This window comes from Humulus lupulus, chromosome 2 (genome assembly GCF_963169125.1).
Source record: "Humulus lupulus chromosome 2, drHumLupu1.1, whole genome shotgun sequence".
NCBI lineage: Eukaryota > Viridiplantae > Streptophyta > Magnoliopsida > Rosales > Cannabaceae > Humulus > Humulus lupulus.
Genome location: NC_084794.1, coordinates 283,561,055 through 283,586,239, shown reverse-complemented (window position 1 = coordinate 283,586,239; position 25,185 = coordinate 283,561,055). Strand labels below are relative to the sequence as shown.

Sequence of the window (25,185 nt, the reverse complement as noted above, 5' to 3'; positions counted from 1 at the left end):
CAAACTACTAAAATGGTATTAACTAAACATAATACAAATTGGTTTTAGGACAAAAATTTTTTTTGGGTACAAACAAAAGTATATTCCATTACAAATTCCTCAAAATGGTTTAGAATATAAAATAGCTAGGCTGGACTAATTATATTAGTTTCCATATACTCTTATTCTTATCCTTATGTAATTCAAATTGAATATCTATACAAAGAATGTGATAATTGGCCATTGTATTTACAGTTACCATAATTAATGATGCACCGAAACAAGTTTCATGTGCATGTCCTATGTTTGGGTTTTTCAACTATAAATAAGACCAATATCTACACTTGAAAATCACCCAACAAACCAAAAAAAAAAAGTCTTGTTTATTCTTATATACCCTTTTCTTTATTTCTCTTCTAAAGATAAAGATGAATATATGTTTGGGTTTTTCAACTATAAATAAGACCAATATCTACACTTGAAAATCACCCAACAAACCAAAAAAAAATGTCTTGTTTATTCTTATATACCCTTTTCTTTATTTCTCTTCTAAAGATAAAGATGAATATATGTTTGGGTTTTTCAACTATAAATAAGACCAATATCTACACTTGAAAATCACCCAACAAACCAAAAAAAAAAAAGTCTTATTTATTCTTATATACCCTTTTCTTTATTTCTCTTCTAAAGATAAAGATGAAAAGCAACATAGTTATGTGTTTTGTTGTTGTTTTCTCACTTTCATTTTCACCACTACAAAGCCATTGCAGGCCAGTTTTGTCATCAATAGCAGCAAATAAGCTTAATGACTTAATCGAAAGCACATGCAAACAATCACCAAACTACAACGTCTGTGTCTCTTCTCTTCGATCTGACCCTCGAAGCTCCAAGGCTACTGATGTTGAAGGACTAGGCCTAGTGATGGTCGATGTGCTTAAGGGGAAGGCACAGAAGACACTGGACCAGATCAACGACCTACTTAAGCAGAGGCCAAAGCCTAAACTGAAGCAGCCATTGGGTTACTGTGCTCTCAGTTATGGCGCCATTTTGAATGGTGATATCCCACAAGCCACTGAGGCTTTCACCAAAGGTAACTACAAGTTTGCGGAAGAGGGTTGTAATGATGCTGCAAATGAGGCTGATTTGTGTGAGAGCAAGTTCACACCACCAGCCTCTTCTCCTATTACTCGGATGAACACTGCTGTGCATGATGTGGCTGCCGTCACTGCTTCCATGGCTAGGATATTACTTGCTTAGTACTTGATTTTATTCGACTCTGTATTTTTCATGCCTATCTGTTATAATTACTCATTTATTACATTTATATCATGGAATAATCAATAAATAAACTGCCCTACCTTTTGAAGATTATTTTTTTAATTACCATCCTAAACTATTCTGCACTTCATAACGTTTTTCATTTAACAACTATTCTAAATATAATTATATATTAAATAAAGGCTCTTAATAACAGCACTAATTCTCCCCAAAATATTGAATGTTTGGTATTCTGGTCTTTGATATTTATTATGAAGGTTATAAAGTTGATTTTTCTCGAGTCACTATATTTAATTTAGTGAAATACATTTAAACTCTAACACAAGTTTCACTTACTATCTTATTAAGAAGTTAGATTTTTGTTAGAAAAAATAATTGTCTTAATGGGTTGGACAAATTGCTAGAAAGAGTTCAAAAAACTTATCAAATGCAAAAAAAAAAAAAAAAAAGATCACTTGGGATAGTGTAGATGTGCTAGAAATATGTATGGTTGTTTATGTTTTATGCTTTGTTTGTTAAAGTTGAAAAATGGAAGCAAAGAAAGATTTTGAGAGAAAAGTGGGGAGAAGTAAATAAGTGAGGTAGTTTGGTAAGAGAGAAGATGGAGAGAAAAAGAAAATTGGAAAGAAAAAATTTGGTGGGGCCCATTTGAAATATTTTCTCTCCAAATCAAAGAGAAAACCGAGTGGAAACAAAGCTTTGTAATTGATAATTAATTGACCAATATAACCTTGAAAAGTTGAGTAAACATAGGATATTATATATAGTTGTTTCAGTTGGATATTTTCTTGGCGCCAAAGAAAAGAGGGAAAAAGAAAAGGGAAAGTGAACGTGAAGAAAGAAATTGTTGGGCTTGTTTGCACTCACTGGAAGATATATCTAGATTTATCTCAAGATTTTAACTTAATACTTTATCAATGAACTATGTATATCCATTTATTTTTCTGTGTTGTGTGCATTGGTTTTGTACCCAAAACTGAGATTGCAGATTTTTGTGTGGATCCTTAAACTATTTCTTATTTTGTCATTGATAGAAATCCTTATAAACTAATGTATTTATTCACTGTGTAGACTTTTGTGTGTAGTGTGAGTCTTTATTGCTTGCAAGATTTTATTAAAAGCAACTAATAGAACACCCTTAAAAACAAAAGTACCCACAACAACAATGACTTTTTCTTTAATTCTTGTATATTTGTCATCACCAATTTTATTGTCCATGAAAACACAACAATTACTCTTTCTGAAATGGATCACAATTATTGCCCAATTTTAAAGTTGACAAATTGGAAATATAATACAACCATACCATTAATATACTCTATGGTATCACATCCAGTGATAGGTCAAAGCATTTTAAGGAGAGAACTCCTGAAAACTTTTTGACAATACTAATATTCATAGAATTTCTTAAGAACCATCCACATTAGTGTTTAGGGTTTCCTTAGAATATTATGTGGCCTTTTTTCATAGTCTCTCAATTATTCTAAAATGGAGGCTTTAAAGTTTTAATCATCATTTAAATGAACAGTAGAAATATATTCTTATCAAAATGAATAGAGGAATATATTCTTTTTTTATATAGATGTATGCTGCTCATTGCTCAATCTAGCTTTAGTTATTGCTTAAATAAATAGTATTTTAGTTTTCAATCCTATCTAAGATGGTGGCCAATAGAGAAAGAAAGAAGGATAATGATATTAATGTAATCATGTTTATTTTTTTTGGTATACGTTGCATTAAGAAGGATGCTAACCATCAATATTGTCGTTTTTTTCTGTTTATAGATAATAAAGTATTAAGAAGAAAGGTCTTTGCCTTAAACCCATTTCATTCCTAACAATCTTTACTAGAAGATAAAAAGAGTTGGATTCTTTTGAGAAAGAAGATGACATATTTTTTTAGGTAAGATTTAGGCAAAAAAAAAGTTACTAGTTGGGGAAAAAAGAAAAAGCTATTCAATGAGCTAAATTTTGGGTGTTTGGATTGGGATCTCTCATCTCATATATAAGTTAAACCAAATAGAAAGACTCACTGATTTAAGGCACGATGCTACAAAAGTATCAATCAAGTAGGACACTAATGAATCAATTTCTTAACGAAAAACAATGTTGGATTAGTGGAGTGATCCATACTTTGATTATTTAGGCATAGGTTGTTGAAAGCAAACAATAACAACACTATCATTACTAATAATTAAAATTCAAAGAATTTTAAATGTTTATAGTCAGTTTGTTTGAACAAAAAAATATATTATATATAAGAAAAATAAATAAGTTAGTATCCTATAAAAGAAAATATAAATAGTTTTTAGTAGTTAGTATTTACGTTTCAATGATGCTTAAATTTTATTGAAGGAAACATTGTTATTTGTTTCATATTTCTTCCTCGTCTTTTGGTAAACTTAGGAATTCTATAATTTAATAGGATGCCTTTTAGTACCCTATAACATAATGTCTTTTCAACTTTGATGTCATTTATTAGAACTTGTGATAACCATTTAATGGATGAAGAGAAAGCATGAGAATGGGAAGGAAATGAGTTGGATGACGATTTAGTAGAAGAGGAAGACATTCAGGTAGATGATTGGGAAAGACAAAGACGTATGACCACTGTAAAAGTTGTCTGTGAAGTGGTTCATATAACATCGATGATGAAATTATACCTGTGTTCAAATTATGTTGATAGAAATATTGGAAGAAATGGTGGAGACAGAGAAAATGTGAGAAGAGAATTAATGTCTCAAATTATTAATAATGAGAAATATTGTCGAGACATACTTCGCATGGGACCAGAAGCATTTGCTAGGTTGTGTGAATTACTTCGAGGTACTGGTAGGTTTCCAGATAACAAGAACTCAATGGTAGAGGAGCAAGTAGCTAAGTTTTTAAGAAATTACAACTTTGAAATTTGTACAAACTCTTCTTAACGTTTTTTTTAAGAAAATACTCAGTACTTAAAACATACTTGGTTTTCTAGGTATTAATGTTTATTTAATGATATGTTTCAATTTTGCTATAAAAAAAAAAAAAAAAAAGAAACGTTTCAATTTTGAAGAGACTTTTTTTAAAAAGACCTCAATAGTTACTTTATTTCTTCAAACTAATGATATGATATAACCAATGAAACAATGAGAAGTATAAAAAAAAAAAAAAATTAAAAAACCAAATAAAATTTTACACAAAATCTTCTTATAGGCTACTAATTATTTTATTAAAAAAATTATTATCATTTAATTAAAAAATTAATAACTCACTAAATTACAATATTAAATTCATTGTGAAATATATATCATAGTGTTGCAAAATAAGTGTAAGGATTTTACCCTTTTATCCCTACACAAACCAACATCCTGTTAACAAAAAACAACAACGTCACTTTTGACCTTTTCCTTCAATACTTTGACAAATCAAATTTTGACAACATTAGTTCAAGGATAGCTATCAGTAAACAAAATAGCTAAAGTAATAAAACAAAACCTAATGTTTCTAATGTGTTCTTTTTCCAGAGAAGTGAGCAGCCTTCGAAAATTCCCTAAGAACCCTAGAAACTCAAAATATTGGATTAGAAAAGTAAAAGCAAGTGCAGATCAAAACAATTCAGAGAAAGAGGGAAGGATCAAGACAGTGATTATCGAAGTTCACCACCAAGATTGGGGCTACATCTTCGTCGAGCTCGCCTCAGAGAAGAGCTCATCTATTCCACTATTTCAAGATCAAAGTTACTAAGCCAGGTATGATTCCAAGTCACAATCTTGATTGGTAATCTCTAAATGTTTTTCTCTCTGTTTTTCTTTCTCACTTTCTCTTAGTTTATTCCCAGAAAATTTCCCCCCTGATTCTCTTTTCTTTCTCTTTGAGGTACACTCTCCAAAAAAGGAAACCCCAGCAAAACTCTCTCAAAAAACACAAGCAGAAAAATGTAGACTTCTCTCAAAATTTGCTCCGTAAGTTTTTTTTCTTCTATCTTTTTCTGATGAGCTACCCTTTTATTTATACTGCTGGTTTGAGCTGAAATGTTAACTGAAAAACAGTTAGGGTAAGTTCTTGAATATACTGAGCTGAGCTGGAAACAAAATATGTAACTGATTCTATTATATTTGTTTGTTGATTTTGTTTTCAGGTTAGCTCATGTGGGGATTTAACTTACAATTTCCACCTAAATCCCCATATGAGCTAGCTTTGTAGTGAATGTTCTTTGAGGGTCTTAGCTCGATAGGTTCCTAGGTTATCCTCCATAGTCAACTCCTAGCAAATTCATGCAAAGCTTGAATTTTTGTAGAGTGACTACCTTAGTACCCATATCTGATGGGTTCTCTTTTGTAGGAACCTTTAGAATAGAGACATGTCCTTCAGTTACCTTATCTCTTATAAAATGGTATTTATTCTCCACATGTTTGGTCCTGTCATGAAAGACATGATTTTTACACAAGTGGATACAACTTTGGCTGTCCGAGTACACTATAGGAGTCTTCTTGTACCCAATTACTTCTTCTAGCAATCCTCTTAGCCAAAGTGCTTCCTTAATAGCCTCTGTCACTGCTATGTATTTAGATTCAGTTGTAGATAGAGCAACCACAGGTTGTATTTGAACCTTCCAACTTACACAGTTACCTCCAATTAGAAAAGAATAAGCTGAACTTGATCTCATGCTGTCTCTGTCCCCTGCATAGTCTGCATCACAGTATCCTTCCAAATCTGTAATTTCATTTTGTCTTCTGTAGATCAGACCAACCTTAGCTGTGCCTACTAGGTATCTAAGAGTCCACTTCATAACCTGCCAATGTTCTTTTCCTGGATTAGCCATATACTTACTGAGTACACTCATAACATGTGTTAAGCCAGGTCGAGTACAGACCATTAGGTACATAATTGACCCAACTGCATTAGAATATGGTATATTGTTCATGTACTCAATGTCTTCCTTTGAAATTGGACTTTGGTTCTTTGCAGCTGAAACTGATGGGTTATAGGTTGCTTAGTAATCTTAGCATCTTTCATAGCAAACTTATCTAGTATCTTACCAGTGTAGTCTTCTTGGCTTAAGAATAACTTCCCTTTGTTTCTGTCTCTCCTTACATGCATCCCCAAAATTTTGGCAGCTTTACCCACATCTTTCATTTCAAATTCAGACTTTAGTAACTCTTTAAGGTTCTCCACTTTAGCCTTTTCCTTGCTAATAATTAGAATGTCATCTACATACAGCAATAGATAGGTAGCTTACATAACTTGAATGCCTTTGAAGTACAAACATGTATCATAATAACTTCTAGAAAATCCCTGTTTGATCATAAATGAGCTAAACCTTTTATTCCATTGCCTAGGTGATTGCTTGAGTCCATATAGAGATTTTTCCAGCTTGCACACAAGTTGTTCCTGCCCTTTTCTTATAAAACCTTTAGGCTGCTTGTAAAGCCCCAAATTCTCCGATGCATTTAGCGGTGTGAACAGTAGGCCGGGAGGGCCATACTTACTTAATTGTATTATTAATTGATTAAATGCATGTATATGTTGATTATATTATGATATGATGTGAAATGCATGCAAGTGAGTCCATACTTCTTTATACAGGGGTGTGATGGTAATTTGGCCCGTTGAGGGTAAATTGATTATTTGTTCGCATGTCGGTGATATAATTTGAGACCACATTATGATGTGGGTTTGTTCGAGCTATTCGACATGAGACGATCGTAGATTATTAATTAGCGGCTTAGTCACAACATGTTTAAGTGTCGGGACTTGGTTTGAGTCTTGGGGTGATTTTGATGGTAAGAGCGTTACCGGGAGATAAAGGGTAACGGGATGTGAATTATTGGTGTTTGAGATTATTGAGAATAACGAGAACTGGAGAGCGTTAATTATGATTAACGAGTTAGGAGGAAAGTACCAAAAATACCCTTGGGAGTCTTTAGAAACCATTAATTGACCTAGGGGTAAAATGGTCATTTCACCCCTAGGATAGATATAACCTTATTTAGCTGAAAAAGGTGATGGAAAAACAGAGTATGTTTTAGAGTTCTCCCGTACCTCCTTTCTCTCACTGTTCTTTGTGGTTTTTGAGCCAACTTTGAGGATTCTAGCTTGGGAAGCAAGCCTTGGGAGTTTGGGAGTGTGTTCCACTAGTGAAGGCCATCATAAGCCGAGCTTTGGGTAAGTTTCTAACCATAGATTCTCTGGTTTGCTCTGTTTTGGTTTTGTTTTGCAGCTGAAATGTTTAGGGTGAATTCATGGTTTTTGTTGGGAGTTTTGGCTAGGGTTCCCATGCTTGTGATGTTTGGGATGTGTTGGGATGGTTTTTGGGTTCATTTGGCATCAATAATAGGCCTTGGAAGCTTGGGAATCGAGTTAGAATCGAAGGAGATGAAGAAGGTCGGTTCAGGGGTGTTCTGGGCTGGAGGTAGCGCTACAGCGCCCACCCTAGGGCGCTATAGCGCTCCTCAGGAGGGTTTCTGGCACTTGGGCGTTTCTGAGTTTAGCGCTGTAGCGCTAGGGGTTGAGCGCTGTAGCGCTACCCTGTTCCTTCCAAACCCCGTTTTGAGTGTTTTTAAGGGTTTTTGACTTGGGGTTTCAATCCTTAAGGCCCGGGATCGATTCTACTCACCGTGTGGGTATGCTTCGAGGTCCCGAGGGTGGTGCTTAGGTTAAGACCCTATTATTGTGGATTCACATTAATTGAGATTATGATTGGTTGTGATTAGGTAACCGCTAAGGAACTAAAAGATCGATCGTTCTCAGGGGTTGTCTTTATCATACTTCTCACTCGAACTTGAGGTAAGAAAACTGCACCCCAAATGTGACATGCAGGGATATTCGTGAGGCATGTGATTGTGAGAATATGGACATGAATTGAATATAGAATGCTTAGCATATATTGCTCATTTGTGCATGGCACTGACTTATTAGTCAGGTTTGGCAAGGGTGCTAGTATCATTGTGAAGCTGTGACTTATTAGTCAGGTTCGGCAGTGGTATTGGGCATTGATCACGATGAACTGACTTATTAGTCAGGACGATCTTGGCGTGTGTCACGCAGGCCAGTAAGATTGGATCTAATCGATTATTAACATTGAATGACTCAAAGAGCATTAATGCCAGACCGACCCCGAGGGTCGATGAATGAAATAAGCGCTTGGAGGCTAGTGGCTTACTCAGCAGCCACTCTCCCACTTGAATTAGTGACATGCATGGCAGTCACTCAGTGCGGTTTACCAGAACCCGTTGAAGGCTAGTGGCTTACCCATCAGCCACTCTTCCATCTGAATTAGTGACTCGCTTGTCAGTCACTCAGTGTGGTTTATCAGGACCTCATGTGGTGTTCACTCATTTGTTTGAAAGCTTTATGCTCAGTGTGATTATAATGATAATCATTTGATAATGTTTATATAAAGTGTTATGTTTTCTTGCTGGGCCTTGGCTCATGGGTGCTATGTGGTGCAGGTAAAGGGAAAGAAAAGCTCACCTAGCCTTGAGTGGAGAGCTGATGTGGTGGTGTGTACATATGCAGCCGCTTGACCACCACGGTCAAGGTGTTCTCAAAGGAACTAGGGGGTTTACCCTATTTTTGCCGCTTCGGTTGGCGGGATTGTAACTTTACAACAGTAGTGACCTTTTTGTACTGAGAACAGCTTGTAAACGTTTTGTTTAGCTCTGCAGAGCAGTTGTAATAAAATCTCCATTTCCTTTTTATTGGTTTTATACCTTAACCAGTTAATTACACTTAGAGCACGTTTTTGACCAAAGGACTCAGGCAATGAGTCAAATTTCCGGTCCACCGTTCACCGTAACAGTTCTGGGGTAGCCAGGGCGTTACACTGCTCCATATATATATCTTCCTCCAGTTCCCCATGAAGAAAAGCAGTGGTCACATCCATTTGTTCTACTTCTAGATCAAAATGAGTAGCTAGGACAAGCATGATCCTTATGGTTTTGTACTTAACTACTGGGGAAAATATTTCAGTGAAGTCTATTCCCTCCTTTTGTGTAAACCCCTTAGCAACTAGTCTTGCTTTAAATCTACATGGTTCTCCTTTGTTCTGTCCTTCTTTTAACTTATACAACCACTTACAAGCTATTATACTTTTGCCTTTGGGTTTTCGGGTTAGTTTTCAAGTCTAGTTCTTAGCTAGGGATCTCATTTCTTCTTCCATGGCTATTTTCCACATCATTGCATTTCTGTCCTTAATAGCTTCTTCATAGCTGTTAGGTTCCGTAACATTCATTTCCATAACACTCAGAAATGCATATGCCATAACCTCATTCCATGCGTTGAAACTGAATCTCTGTGTAGGTTTAGGTACTTTTTTTGTTCTGTCTCTAGTCAGTTGGTATTCAGACAGGTCTTCTCTATTTTCTTCAGTACTTTGATCAATTTGAGTTTCAGTCAATCCCCCTTGGGTTTGTTCCACCTGACTTGGATCTATCTGTCTTGGTTCAACCTGATTTGCATCAATTTCTGGGTCTGTTTGTTCCACCCAATCTGTGTCATGATCTTGTGTTGCTTGTACCACCTGAGTTTTATCAATTTGAATTACTGTAGAAGTACCTGCATTGTTAGTATCTGGTGTACCTGCACTAATTATAGTTTTAAATCCTACATTTTCCCTTAACCAGATCCTATAACCTTTAACACCTTCAGGGTATCCTAGAAACACCCCTTTTACAGCTCTTGGTTTAAGTTTCCCAATATTTTGATGTGCATAGGCTGCACATCCAAACACTCTCAGGTTTGATAAATCTGGAGGTTTTCCTGACCACTTTTCCTCAGGTGTCTTTAACTCTATGGCACTTGAGGGACATCTATTTATCAAGTAAGTTGCTGTCATAACAACCTCTCCCCAAAAACCTCGAGATAAACCAGCGTTAAATAACATGCATGTAGACTTATCTAATATGGTTCTATTCATATGTTCAGCCACCCCATTTTGTTGAGGTGTAAGCCTAACTGTTCTGTGCCTTTGTATACCATGATCTCTACAATATTTATCAAAATACTCATTACAGAATTCCAACCCATTATCAGTTCTTAGGACTTTAATGTTTCTGTTTGTTTGGTTTTCTATCAATGTTTTCCAATCCTTAAATTTCTGAAATGCATCACTTTTATTTTTAAGAAGAAAAATCCAAACTTTCCTAGAAAAATCATCAACAATAAACATAAAATAAGAGCAGCCACCATGTGTATTAGTCTTTTCAGGTCCCCATAAATCTGAATGAATATAATCTAATATGCCTTTTGATTTATGAGTTCCAGTTTTGAATTTCATTGTATGATGTTTTCTTAAAATGCAATATTCACAAAAGTCTACCTTTGTTACCTTATCTTTGCCAAGAAGTTTTTGCTCACTTACAATTTGCAGTCCTTTCTCACTGATGTGTCCAAGCTGCCTATGCCATAGAATAGCTTTGGCATCTTCGGGTGGCTTTTCCATTGTGTTATGACATTTATCAATAGGTTCCCCACATAGGTAGTGCAATCCCTCTACCTTTTGGCCTTTCATTATAACCATTGATCCTTTGCACAACTTTATCTATCCATCTTTGATCTTGCTTTCTATTTTCATGTCATCAAGAATACTTAGTGAAATCAAATTTTTAGACAAGTTAGGCACATACCTCACTCCTGTGAGTGATCGTATTACTCCATCAAACATTTTGAAGCTTGCAGTACCCAAGCCTTCAATTTCACAAGTTTGGTTGTTGCCAAGTATGACTTTTCCTCCATTTGATTCCCTGAAATCACTGAGTAAACTTTTATTATTAGTCATGTGAAAAGCACAACCAGATTCTAGTATCCAGTCATTTCTTAAAGATGATGCAGCCATGTACACTTCTCCACTATCATAACCATCACTATAGTTGGCTTAATGTTGATCTGTTTTCTGAAAGTTGGAGTCTTGCTCTTCTGCCTTGTTTCTATTCTTTCTGTTCAGTAGGTAACAATCCCTTTTAAAATTGATAACTCTACAAAATAGAGTTATTTTACCACACTTTATGTGTTAATTATTGCTTAATTCTTGAGTTTTTAATTGATTTATTAAATTTTAAAGTAATTTTGAATTTATTGGGCTTATTTTGATTTTATATATATTTGTACGTTTTTATAGTTATTATATTGTAATATGTTGTAATTTAATTATTTGAATTATTGTTGTGTGTTTAGTGGTAAAAATAAATGCATATTTATTCAACTTAAGTGTCAAAACAAATTAAGTTTAAATTAATATTTTCTTTAAATTAATGAGATGTATTTGTATGTTGAAAATATTTATTTGAAGTTAATTTATACTATTTTATAGAAATTAATTTGTATTTTTTTTGCATTTTTATTTAAAGGAAATCAATGATAGAAGTGTTATTTGTGAAAAGAAGGCAAAGAAAATGGCATAGAAGCCCACTCAGCCCAGCTTCACAGGCCCACGGACTCAGCTCCATTCTCCTCTGCCCAGGCCCGGCCCACCTCCAAGCAGCCTGCCCTCCAGCCGTACGGGCCCAAGCACCCCACTTCTCCCAGCGCCTGGCATCAACCTGCCGAGACTCCACCAAAGCCTTCATCAATGTGCCAACAAGTCACCAGCCAGCCTCCTGATGCTTGGCTCATCAAGGCCCACGCAAGACCCAGGCCCGGCCCGCCTGGCCATTTCCTCAGCTGCAGCATCTCGGCCCAAACAGCCCAGCCTCATGTGCACTTCCCCTTGCATTTCCATCAGCTTTTGGCCTGCCTGGCACCACACGCCCACAGCCGCCCAACAGCCATAGCCTCCAATTCTTGAGCCCATAATGTACTTTTTGTCCCTTTTGTCTAAAAATGCCACACTTTTCACCCATTTTCTATACAATTTTTACCCCAAAATCATCATCACTCCTACATTTTACCCCTATTTACCATATTATTATTAATTTAATCAATTTACTTAATTTAAATTGATTATCTTAATAAATCTCATTTTGGCTATAAATAAGGGTTTTGAAGACCATTTTTGGGGTGCTTAATTTTTTGGTTACCATCTTTTTCTCTCATTTTCTCTCTACCATTCTCTCTTCCATTTGGGTTTTTCAAGAGCATTTTGCAAGTATGTATGTCATTTATTTTGTAATTTCTATTCTAGTTATGTGCTTCTAATCTTTTTCATAAGATTATTAAGATCATGATGAAGCAACTTGTAACTAGGTAATATTTATGTTGTATGATTGATTTCCCTTGTAATGCAACAAAGTCTATGGATTTTTCTTCTTCATATATTTCTTTCATCTTAAATATCTTGTATTTTAGATTGCTAGAACATATTTACACTTTGTTCTTCATTAGTGCATAAACATAATATTCTTTGTGTAAGATGTGTCATTAAATTGTACACATCCATGCTTAGAACAAAAATATTATGTTTTGCCTTTATAAATAATGTTCATTGATTTATTTGTTATTTCATTAGATTGATTTACACTAAATGCTTTGAAATTATAATTTTGAAAAGTGAAGAAAAATCCTATCTTTTTATAAGAAATTTGTGCTTAAAATTATAAATATTTTTGGAAAATGATAGTTTAAATTATTTTAACTATCACTAAAACTTGGGAATCAATATACTAATAAATATTATTAAACTTACATTTTGTGGATTCTAGTATCTTAATAATCTTTTCTTTTAATACTTATTTTCAACTCATTATTGGTATATTTTCATTATCTTAAAAAGCTTTATTTTTCAATATTTCATTTTATGTTCATACTATTAAAACTTATCAATCTTTGGAACTAGGTTAGAATTTATTACTTTTGATTTAAAATAGTTTCATTTTCGATTTTAGACAACTCCTTTGGGTTCGACATCTTTGCTTACGATCACTATTCTATATGGACGATTCGTGCGCTTGCGATATATAAATTTTTAAACATACCCGTTTAGGGTCCATCAAAAATGCCCAGGCTTTCCACAGTGATAGCATCCCTTTTGATCACTTGGACCCTTTGAGCTAGACCTTCCTCTCTCAAAATTATGATTTCCTTTGTAATGTCCTCTGCTTTGACTTATGCCCTTCCTATGCCATGGTTTCTTCTGATTTGTTCTCCCCCGACTCAGATTCAATTCCCCATGAGAACTTCCCAGTTTTTCATTCTTCATCTCCAAGTCTTTAGACTTGAGGGCAGAAATAAACTCTGCCAGTGTTATCTCTGTTCTGCCATATGTAATGGCAGTTTTCACCTCTCGGTACGACTCTGGCAGTGAGTTGAGAATTATAATGGCTTGATTTTCATCACTTAATGCTTCATGAGTTTGCTAACTCAATATGCATCCTTAAAAAATCATCCAAATCTTGAACCCAAAAATTCTCTCCTTCAAGAACACATTGAGTCTAAATCTGTATAATCTCATTATACAAAGCACATTCACTAATATATGCCTTACTATATTAGTGATTCGGATCTAGATCACATGTATTCATAATACTAGTGGGACGTACTTACAATATTTAATCTAAAGATTCCTTGTAAATTTTATTTTACTGTGAACTATTTAAATTTATTCCCTACAATCGTAACCCTCTTGTACCAATACAAGATTGTAGTCACGTTACCAAATTGATGAATTTTCTGATATTTATAATTTTATTCAAATAATAATGTAAAACAATTGATATATGCAAACAATTCAAATTACTTTATTTGTTTCATAAATGCAATATCCAATACATTAAACCAAGATGAGAAACAATAAAATGTCCTAACACCTATTACAAGATTAGAAACAATGAAAAATATGACTTATTATGGTAGAAAACATAAATATTACCTTGATACTTTCAGAAGCCAAATGCATTTAGCTACAATGTGAATTAAAAAAAAAAACTTTATGAATTGGGATAGGTAGTTTACTCAACAACACATAGTGCAAATTTGAAAAATATTATTTCACACAAAGTTATAAATATTTCAATTATCTTTCTAATGGTGTCTGATTCAGTGAAATCAGACTCATGGATCGAAAATTATGAATAAAACACTGAGATAATTTTTCAAGAAACGTATTTTTATTATTTAAAACATATTTTGTTATTTTTTATTATTTTTAAATTTCAATTCATTAACAATATTTTAGTATCGAATGAAAAATAATAATTATTTTTGTTAAGATAATTACAAAGAAAATATTTTTTAAAAAATTATTTTTCTAATAAAACATATCTACATATAATATTAATTAAAATATTATTAACTAAAATGAGATATTTAAAAAAAAATAAAAAAATCAAGCAACCAAGAAACCATTAAAGTTAACAATCCTGTTAAATTTGATAGAAAAATGAAAAAAAAATTGTTAAACCAAAAATTTGTTAGATACACATTTTTTTTTATATATAAAGATATATATATATATATATATAACATGCAAATTGCACGTTTTCTTAGTTTTATTTTAAAAACATTATTAATTACTTTTATTAAGTCTTCGGTTGTCATATAATTTCAAATAAATAAACAATCTTATATACAAGAATGATGTAAACATTTTAAAAGAAAAATTGCAAAACAATGTTGATGATTTTTTTTCAAATATTTATATAATATGATTACATTTTAGATCACAAACTACCATGTTTAATGTATAAAACATTCATGATATTATTCAAATTACACCTTAATTATTGGAGACCCATTAGTGATTGGAGAATAAGTTTGTTTATTCTTGATAGAAGATAAATGTTATTTTAATTTCTTATATAGTTATACAATCATACTATTTATATACACACACGACACCTATATATATAATATAATTATAGTGTTTATTGTTATTCAATATGAATATATATATATATATATGTTTATCCAAAAAACAGCTATTGATGATGTGGCAAGAAATTCGACACGTGGCCAATACGTAACAGAAATACTGGTCGCCTATCGACCAAAAATATTTCTACATGTGGAGATCAAGTTTTATATACGACCAGACTGGTCGTATACTCCGTTAATTTATGTAAAGATCTGTACAATTGTAATGATATCCGAGAATATCTATCCCTTATGACCTGAAGATCCGTTTATTAAGGAAAGATATTATTATTCGATTCATATAACCCTTCTTGAGCCTACAAATACACAAGAAATAGCTCAAAGAGGGGGATCTTTTTCTCTTTTTCCGAATTATATTACTATTATCCATCATTTGTATTGTTTTCTTCTTCTAAGGTCTGTGAAACTCAAGAACCCTAGTTCTTTGATCACACCTTTGGAGCTCAATACTAATAATAGTATCAAGTGGACGTAGGTTATTACCAATCACTGGGGCCGAACCACTATAATTCTCTGTGTTCTTTATTTTCCGTTAGATTGTTTTCTCAAGCTCTGTATTACTTTTCTGTCGTTTTCTAGACTCCGTGTCATTGACCAAAACGAGGGTCAACATTCTGGTGCTTTCATTGAGAGTTGAACTCAAGAAAATCTAATGGCAAAAACTACCAAGAAGATTGGACAGGCTGCCGCTGCACCATCCCAGCATCCTCCCCCAAATGTGGCTGAAGACGAACCTCATTTGGAGTTTTATGAGGAGGAGTTGGACTCTGAGACCCTAAAGACAACACTGGGGGTGTTGCAAGATGAGTTGGCCAATCTGAGGGCCAATCAGGAGAATGCTGCCGAGATAATGGCGTCACAGCAAAGGGAGATAGAGCGCCAATGCCAGGAGCTGAGCGAGCAGCAGGCGGAGATGGACCGTCAGCAGAGGGATGCCATGATAGCCCTTGAAGCAGCCATCCAGCTGGCTAGGAATCAGGCTGCGCTAGCCTCCCAGCCTGATCAACCCCCGAGCGGGCCACCTCAAAGAGGTCCTAATCCTAGTCCTCCGCTCCAGCCAATAATCCCTCAGAGGCCGGAGCAGCCACCTATGCCTCAAGATGATATCCCACCTAGGGATCCTGAGGCGCAACCTCTGTCTCAGGCTGGTCGAGGCAATCCCCTGCGCCCGAGGCAGAATAGGGCCGGGCAACAGCCCCGCAGCCCTAGACGCCCAGGGGGTGAAGAGCCGAATCCACCAAGCAGGGGGCAGCGTCCTTCTGCCAACAGAAGGAACTCAGAGACAGGCTTTGTGGTCAGGGGCCCTCCACGGCATGACAATGCATGGGGACCCACCGACCAACGCAGGCCTCCCCCTAACGCTTGGGAAATGCTAGCCCAAGGAGGCAACAGAGGAAATAGTTGGTCGCACCATAGCCAGTCACGGTTCTGAGATGGCCACGGCTACAATGAGGCCGACTCAGGCAGAGGAAACGCTGGTCAGAGGAACGAAGAGAGAGGTGGAGGCAGGAGCCCCCCACCTGGAGAAGATTGACAAGCATGTCATAACACTGGGTGGCAGCCCAGACAAAATAACGTCTTTAGCCAGCTCGGAGCCAGTGAGCAGCGACGAAGAGACGATGACTTGAGGGATGTACTCAACGACCGATGAGAAAGGCAAGATGAGTACATTCCCCCAGCACCAGAGGTGCCCTGAACCAGGCTGTACAGCAGCTGGTCGAGGGCGGACATCACACATCGAGTACGATCGGAGGAGAGGCACCCCTTTCGTATAAAGGATTGCTGTGGCAGAAACCCCCAGCAAGTTCAAAATGTCGACTCTGCCAAATTTCAACGGGTATGGGGACCCAGTATCTCATGTTAACAAGTTTGAGATACAAATGGACATTTAGAAAGTCTCTGAAGATGCTCGCTGCAGGATCTTCCCAGCGACACTTTTTGATGCCGCCCAGGAGTGGTTCTTTAAGTTCCCTCCTGCAAGTATAGTATCCTGGGAGATGTTCATGAAGGACTTTTACGGATAGTTCTATGCGGGTCGTGTGCACCCCACCTAGGCGAACCAACTGGTCCAGATACGCCAGAAAGAGGGGGACCCTTGAAGGAATATGTTCAGCGCTTCATGCGAGCTGCAGCAGGAGCCAAGACTGTGGGCGATGAAGGCAAGATGATGGCTCTACCCGCTGGGGTTAGACGCCATTCTCCCCTCTGGAGTAGCCTCAGAAAGCATGGGGTTAAAAGTACCTAGGAATTTTTAGATCGAGCTGATCGGTACATCAAGTTCGAGGACGCGATTGCCAATGAAGGGAAATCGCCAGCAAAAGACAAGGGGCCCAAGGAAGAACCCGCCAAAGCCGCCAACGGGTCTAAGCCCAATGGCAACGACAAAGGCAACGAGAATGGTAATGGTAAGAATGGTGGAAAGCGGGTGAACAACGAACCCTCGACCTCCGAGAGTAAGCGCCCCAAAGGTAATCGGTATGAACCGAAATTCACCAATTGCACTGCCCTTGTTGAAAGCCGAGCCGAGGTTTACTAGGCGACTAGCTCAAGCATGCCCTACAAATGACCCACACCAATAAGGAAAGATATCTCCAAGAGAGATTCAACAAAGTTCTGTCGTTATCATAACGACTATAGGCACGACACCAATGAGTGTAACTAGCTGAAGGACGAAATTGAGTTCCTGATAAGACAGGGACATTTAAGAAGATATGTATGAGCCGCGGGGGGTTCTCAGAGAGAGGCTCAAGGTGGCAACGAGTCGGCACCTGCACGCCAACGCTCGCCACCTTTACAGCCAGCTCCCATGGCAGGTACCCTACTCACCATCTGCAACGGCCCACATCTTGCAAGAGATAGTGGAAAAGCGAGGGAATGATATGTTCGAACCCTACGACACGACCAGGACATCGAGATGATGAGTGTCAAGGATCGTGCACCAAAAAAGGCTCGAATAGAGGAGGGACTAATCACCTTCTCTGACGATGATGCCCAGCATGTGCGATTCCCACACTCCGATCTGCTGGTCATGGATGTACAAATCGTGAATATGATGGTGAAAAGGGTATTGGTCGATACAAGAAGTTCGGTCAACATCCTCTATAAGTCCTTGCTAGAAAGGATGAAGTTGTCCGTAAAGGACTTGGGGCCATGCAACCAAACCATTTATGGTTTTTCCGGAGAAGGGCTCGCCCCAGTAGGGTCAATTAGACTCCCAGTCACAGCTGGCACTGCACCTGCTAACAGGACATTACTCACTACTTTCATAATAGTTGATTGTCCTTTGGCGTACAATGCTGTGATAGGGAGACCAATTCTGGTCGACTTGCGAGCCGTCACTTCTATATGGCACCTCGCCATGAAATTCCCAATGGACGCAGGGGTAGGATGCGTGTTGGGAAACCAAAGGGAAGCGAGGGAGTGCTACAACGCCTCGATCACCAAGGCAAAGAAGGGTGTATCGAGAGATGCCATCAGGAAGGAGTTACAAATGGCAACTGATGTTCAAGCCCGCTCAGGTGATAATCTCACCAAATAGGGCGTTGCCCAAAGTTAGGATAGAGACTTAGATCCTTGCTTTGGGGATTTTGAAGAAGAAGTGGGACCCATCGAGGACCTTGAAGAGGTCTAACTCGATGAGGAAAATCCGACCAGAGTTGTGAAAGTCAGTAAAAACTTAGAGATAACAACAAAACAAGCACTAGTGGAGTTCTTAAGGAGAAACCAGGATGTCTTTGCCTGGTCACATAAAGACATGGTCGGGATAGATCCTGCAGTCATTAGCCATGTCCTGAACATTGACAAAAGCTTTCCACCAGTGCAACAAAAAAGAAGGCTGCTCAACAAAGACAGGTCAAAGGCCTTGAAAGAGGAAGTCGAGAAGCTGAAGGAGAATGAGTTCATCAGGGTGGTGTTTTATCCATCGTGGGTCTCTAATCCCGTACTCACTCCCAAACCGAATGGCAAGTGGCATACGTGCGTGGATTTTACAGACCTAAATAAAGCCTGCCCCAAAGACTGTTTCCCACTCCCAAGGATCGACCAGCTGGTCGATGCCACTGCAGGACACGAGATCCTCTCATTCATGGATGCATACTCTGGGTATAATCAAATCCGTATGCATCCCCCTGATGAGGATCACACTAGCTTTCTAACTGATACAGGGCTCTACTGTTACAAGGTGATGCCCTTTGGTTTGAAAAACGCTGGTGCGACTTACCAGAGACTCGTCAACCACATGTTTAAGGAGCTGATCGGTACAAACATGGAGGTTTACATCGACGACATGCTGGTTAAGTTGAAGAAAGCAGAAGGGCATGTAAGGGATTTGCAGGAATGCTTCAACGTCCTGAATAAATATAGGATGAAGCTAAATCCCCTTAAATGCTCCTTCGGAGTAGGATCATGGAAGTTCTTGGGATTTATAGTTAACTCAAGAGGAGTCGAAGCTAATCCCGAGAAAATAAAAGCCCTGATCGAGATGAAGTCGCCAGTGAAGATTAAGGATGTCCAAAGCCTGACCGGGAGGATTGCTGCTCTAAGTAGATTTATTTCAAAAACAACAGACAAGTGCGTCCCATTTTTCAATCTACTCAGAGGCAACAAGAAATTTGAATGGACAGATGAGTGCGAACAGGCCTTTCAAGCACTTAACATGCATATGGCCCATCCGCCCATCCTATCAAAGCCAGTCGATAAAGAGACTTTGTTCATCAACCTGGCAATCACGGATTACACTGCTAGTGCTGTTCTTGTAAGAGAAGAAGAAGGTGTGCAGAAGGCTGTCTATTACGTAAGCAAAAGGCTGATCGGAGCAGAATTGAGGTATCCCCCCATCGAAAGGTTAGCCTATTGCTTAGTTTTTTCCTCTAGGAAGTTGCGGCCTTACTTCCAAGCTAATCCGATTACGGTATTGACCAACCAGCCTCTTCGGCAAGTCTTGCAAAAGCCAGAGGCTACCGGAAGATTACTAAAGTGGGCAGTCGAACTCGGGCAGTTAGACATATCTTACCTGCCGTGAGCAACGATAAAAGGACAAGCCTTAGCTAACTTCATCGGCGAATTCACAGAGCCCGCGGGTGGCGAGCAGATTGAGGAGCCCAGCGAGCCTGAATGTCAAATCCAAGCACCCTCGTGGAAATTGTTCACAGATGGTTCATCTAACGAATCCCACGTAGGAGCAGGAGTGATATTGATAATGCCGGAAGGGCATCGATTTCACTGTGCAATTAGATTTGACTTCACTGCTTCTAACAATGAGGCTAAATATGAAGCATTACTCGCTGGGTTGCGATTAGCCAAGGATATGAACATTAAAGCGCTTGACATCTATAGTGATTATCAGCTGGTGGTGAACCAAGTCTTGGGAGAGTATCAGGCGCGATGTTTGAAGATGGTTGCCTATCTAAACAAAGCAAAGGATCTGTTAGCCCAGTTCAACAGGTACAGTCTCCAGAAAGTACCTCGCAAACAGAATTCCAATGCAGACGCTTTGGCGAAGTTGGCAAGTGCAAAAGATGCTGATACTCTAAACATAGTGACAGTCGAGCGACTATCAGTACCCAGCATCCAAGCAGCAGAAACCACTCTGGTCATCCAGCTGGAGGATACATGGATGGCACCATATGTAGAGTATCTGTCAAGCGGCGTGCTACCAGCGGACAGAAACAAATCTAGGACCCTTCAGCGGCAAGCTGCTAGGTAAATCCTGGTCGATGGAATCCTGTACCGAAGGGGATACTCACTGCCACCTCTCAGATGTGTTACAAAGGAAAAATCCAAAGGGTTAATGAAAGAGGTGCACGAAGGTTTTTGCGGGGACCATGCTGGGGGGCAAAGCCTATCAAAAAAGATCCTAAGGCAGGGATATTTATGGCCAACCATGAATGAAGACTCAATAGAGTTCGTGCGAAGATGTGACAAGTGTCAGAGATTTTCTAAAATCCCACAAGCAGCTCCCAACGAATTAAAACAGATCCAGAGTCCATGGCCCTTCGCAGTTTAGGGAATAGATATAATCGGATCTCTGCCTACAGGAAAAGGTGGTGTAAAGTATGCAGTGGTTGTCGTCGACTACTTCACCAAATGGGCCGAAGCTGAGCCACTCGCGACCATAACGACCAAGAAAGTGCTTGACTTCGTAGTTAAAAACATCATCTGTCGCTATGGATTACCAAAGAAGATAGTCTCAGATAACGGCACCCAGTTTGACAGTGACCTATTCATGGACTTCTGCAAACGTCATGATATTATCAAAAGCTTTTCTTCAGTCGCTCATCCCCAGGCGAATGGGAAAGTCAAAGTAGTTAACAAAACGCTGAAGGATACCCTAAAGAAAAGACTTGAAGAAGCTAAGGGAGCATGGCCAGAACTGTTGCCTGAAGTCCTTTGGTCGTACCGAACTTCCCACCGGACAGCAACTGGTCATACCCCGTTTTCCTTAGCATACGGGTATGAAGCCATATTGCCTGTCGAGTTGGACCCACCCTCGCACTGTAGAATAACATACGACCAAAATTCTAACAGCCAGCTACTGATGGAATCCTTGGACTCGATTGATGAAAGGTGTGAACAAGCCCAGCTCCGAGTAGCTGCATACCAGCAGAAAGTCGCCCGGTATTTTAACTCTAAAGTGCAAGAAAGAAAATTCAATGTTGGAGTTTCCTTAACACCCGCGACCAAGCTGCTGGAGTACTTGGGCCAAATTGGGAAGGGCCTTACCAAATTGATGAAGTCCTTCACCCAGGCACTTATAAGCTTGCCCGCTTGAACGGAGATCTCGTTCCTCGCTATTGGAATGGAGAACACCTGCGCAAGTATTACCAATGAATAATTCTTCTTAAAGAATTGGTTTGTATAAATTTTACTTTTTACAAGTTTCGGAAAAGTGTAAGATCTTATTGATCACTCGTAAAGACATGTTTAGTCCATTTATTACGAGAAATAAAAGGGACTGTGCTCAGCGCCAGTCATTTCTTGCCAACTATTGTATTTATTACAAGTATTTGCTCATTGCGTGTGTTGTTTTGCTGTATTATAATGCTAATCGTATTTGCTACGAGAAATAATGTTTGAGCAGGTTCTAGTCAAGGCAAGTGACCAAGGACCTAAAGCTCCCCAATCACTTGGGGGGCATACAAGGTACAAGTAAGCAAAACATATCGTTAAAAGGTATGTAAACACATGAGCAAAATAAGTGAAAGCATGCTAGGGCACTTAGAGTATTTTTCAAAATTTTGTTATTTTGTTAAATCAAACCAAAGTGCTATGCTAAGTTCGGTCATGCGAACATATGTTATAATAATATGCAAATATATTATAATATCAAAACAAATCCTTTTACACCACGAGCAGTAACTGCTTGGATGTAATTGTTCAGGTAAAAGTAAAAGCTGCCCATGCAGCAAACAAAAAATTATATTGTTTTTAGGTTGCGTAGTTAAAAAAGAAAAAACATAAACAGAAAAGACTAAGGAGCTCAAGGATTTTGAGGAGCCGGAGGATCTTGGGGGAGGTTCTGGTTGACAACGCCCGCAGCCTCGTTGTCTGCCCCATCCATCCCAGCGGCCAACTAGATTTCAGGGGACGCAGGAACCCTTGATCTTTCTTCCTCAGCTAGCTGTGCAGTGCAGCGAGCAAGCTCGGCATCTCTTGCATTCTTGGGAAGGCAGTCGAAGTTGGCACCCTGATTGTGCTTCCAGAAATCATAGAAGCATCGAAGAGTGGCATTCTTATACCTTTCTAAGTTGCCGACGTTGGCCTTCTCCAACTCCTTAATTCGGCCCTCCAGAGTAGTGGTCTCCTTCCTACTCGCGATCAAGTCCGCCTCGAGCTGTTGGGCCGTCCGGAAGTTAAAGCGGTTGGACTCCTTAAATTGGTCCCCTGCTCGCGAACTTTCTCCAGAGACCTCTGCTTCTCCTCCAGCTCCTTAACCAGTTAGGCTTTTTCCTCGACCACCACCGCCAGCTATTCAGCATGTTTGGCTTCAACAGCTTTTAGTTCATCCTCGTGCCGTTGCTCCGAAGTTCTGGCCTGCTCGGTGATGACACCCAAGCGGATTCGGCCGGCAGTGAGGGTCAGCATGGCCTGCAATCAGAATAGAAGTTAGACAAACAATAAGCTAAAGAAGACCTATTTTCGCAGAAAGAGATGACTTACACTGGTGAACTTGTTTAGGGCACGGTTCAGGATCGGGTCAACCCCCATCGTCTCCGAAGCAGCCATTGCCTCTCGGCAGCGGTCATGCTTCGCAATCTTGGTGATCCTCTCCTTGATCAGTTTAAAGGCGCAACCAACCATCTCGCCCCCAGTTGAAGCAAGATCATCCTGCTAAGGTTGGTCGGTCGGGGCTGCGGGAGAAGAAGTCGATCTGGCCGGAGTAGAAGGAGTCTGCTGCTCGCGAGGGGATGATGGAGTTGTGGTGGCAAAGGGCCTATCCTCCGAAGGGCCTGTGTTCCGAGCCTTCTTCGCCTGAGGCGCTTTGCTGCTCTCCCCGTGGTGTTTCTTGCTGGTTTTCTTCTTGCTCGGGGAGCCGCGGCAACCTCAGGGGTGCTATAGTTCTCAGGGGTGCTGTAGATGTCGAACACATTGGCGGATTCCATGTCTGAAAAAGAAGAACAAAGTTGAACAGTGAGATAACATGAATGACCAAGTACGTTACATCAGAAAAAGAAGAAAAAAATGATTGCAAAGTCAAATACTCGAGCTATTATTACTGGTCGCTATCCTATAGACTCTACTAGTCTTATACTCACTCTTTGACATGAAGAAGTCTGGACCTAAATGTGGAGCATATTTAAAATTTCTGTCCCCGTCGAATAGATGACAGGGAATTGGAAAATTGTCTAAAAGCAAAATAACTGTACCATTATCATCCGAAGAATCGTCAGAGAGTTCGACAGGCTCGGTGGCCTTCTTTTTTCCTTTCCCCAAGGAGGCCGAGGGCCTCTCTGCTGGGGGAGTGCCACCAGGTTCCCTGATCGTGACCCTAGTCGGTCTCCTTCATGGAGGTGACACAGGAGGTTGCTGCTCGGGTTCCTCCTTGGCAAAGGCACTCCCTGCTGAAGGCGCCCTCATGTCTGGTTGAGGGGCCAAGAGGCCAACCAACCTAAGGTTAGCCTCCGTAACCAGATGCTTAACGCTATTTTTTGCATCAGTCATGCTGGCTAGGAGCACCAATCTCAACTCCATGTCTGGAGTTGGGTCTGGTCGCAGCCATGGGCCTGGAAGACATTAACAGTTTAAGAAAATGTGGAGGAGAATGCTAAGTGAAGAAGTAACAGCCAGTGATACGAAAGTTTTACCTCCTTGTGCGAAGGCCAGATTGTTTGCGATCATGTCAGTTATGATGAAGTACTCCTGGTAGTACCTCCCCACATTTGAGATGTGGGTGGTGTCAGTCAGGAAGGTGCACCCAGTTTCCTGATGACAGAAGTGAAAAAACCCCGTGCCTTCTTAGTTGGGGTTGGATTTGAGGTCGAACAGGTAGTTGACCTCATGAGGTGTTGGCACGGGCCATTGCTTGTGGTTGTACAGGATATAGAGTGCAGCGAGCATCCTATATCCGTTTGGGGTTATTTGAAAGGGGGTAACTCCAAAATAGTTGGCCACCCCCTGAAAAAATGAGTGAAGAGGCAAGGCAGCCCCTGCCTCGATATGAAACCTCGACCAGGCGCTGAAGACGCCTCGAAGCAGATTCACCCTTTGGTCTTGGTTAGGTCTGAATAGGGTCACCCCTGTGAGATTGTATTTCCTTATATAATTGGTGATCATTCTGATCATCACTCTGCTCTCAGGGACTAAGTGCCACTCAACATTTGGCTGAATGGCATGTCGGGGTCGGGCATGTCTTTGGATGTTGGGGTCGGGAGCATTTTCATCTCGACCACTGGTCGAGGGAGCATCCGCCGAAGGAGCAGGCTGATGAGAGGGATCGGAGGTTCTCCTTTTCTGGGCTTTGGTTTTGGTGCGAGCCATTTTTTGAGTCAAGACAGGGGAAGTGTTTGGATTGGTACGAGAAAATGGGATTTTGGGTATCAATGACGAGAGTTGTTCTTCGCCCTCGAGCAGTTGAGCTAGCAGGTCATCGTCGATGGCTCTTTCTCCTCCCCACGGGTCTTGCATGTAAACTGCAAACAAAGAA

The 25,185-nt window shown here is 39.2% G+C and overlaps 1 protein-coding gene across 1 annotated transcript; it reads left to right on the top strand.

Moving 5' to 3' along the window:
- The first annotated feature begins 543 nt into the window (after positions 1-543).
- On the top strand, positions 544-1,350 carry LOC133816752 (cell wall / vacuolar inhibitor of fructosidase 1-like). The gene has a single exon (XM_062249077.1). It carries the CDS (start codon positions 676-678, stop codon positions 1,234-1,236), a length of 561 nt encoding a protein of 186 aa, XP_062105061.1. The 5' UTR covers positions 544-675; the 3' UTR covers positions 1,237-1,350.
- The last annotated feature ends 23,835 nt before the right edge of the window (positions 1,351-25,185 follow it).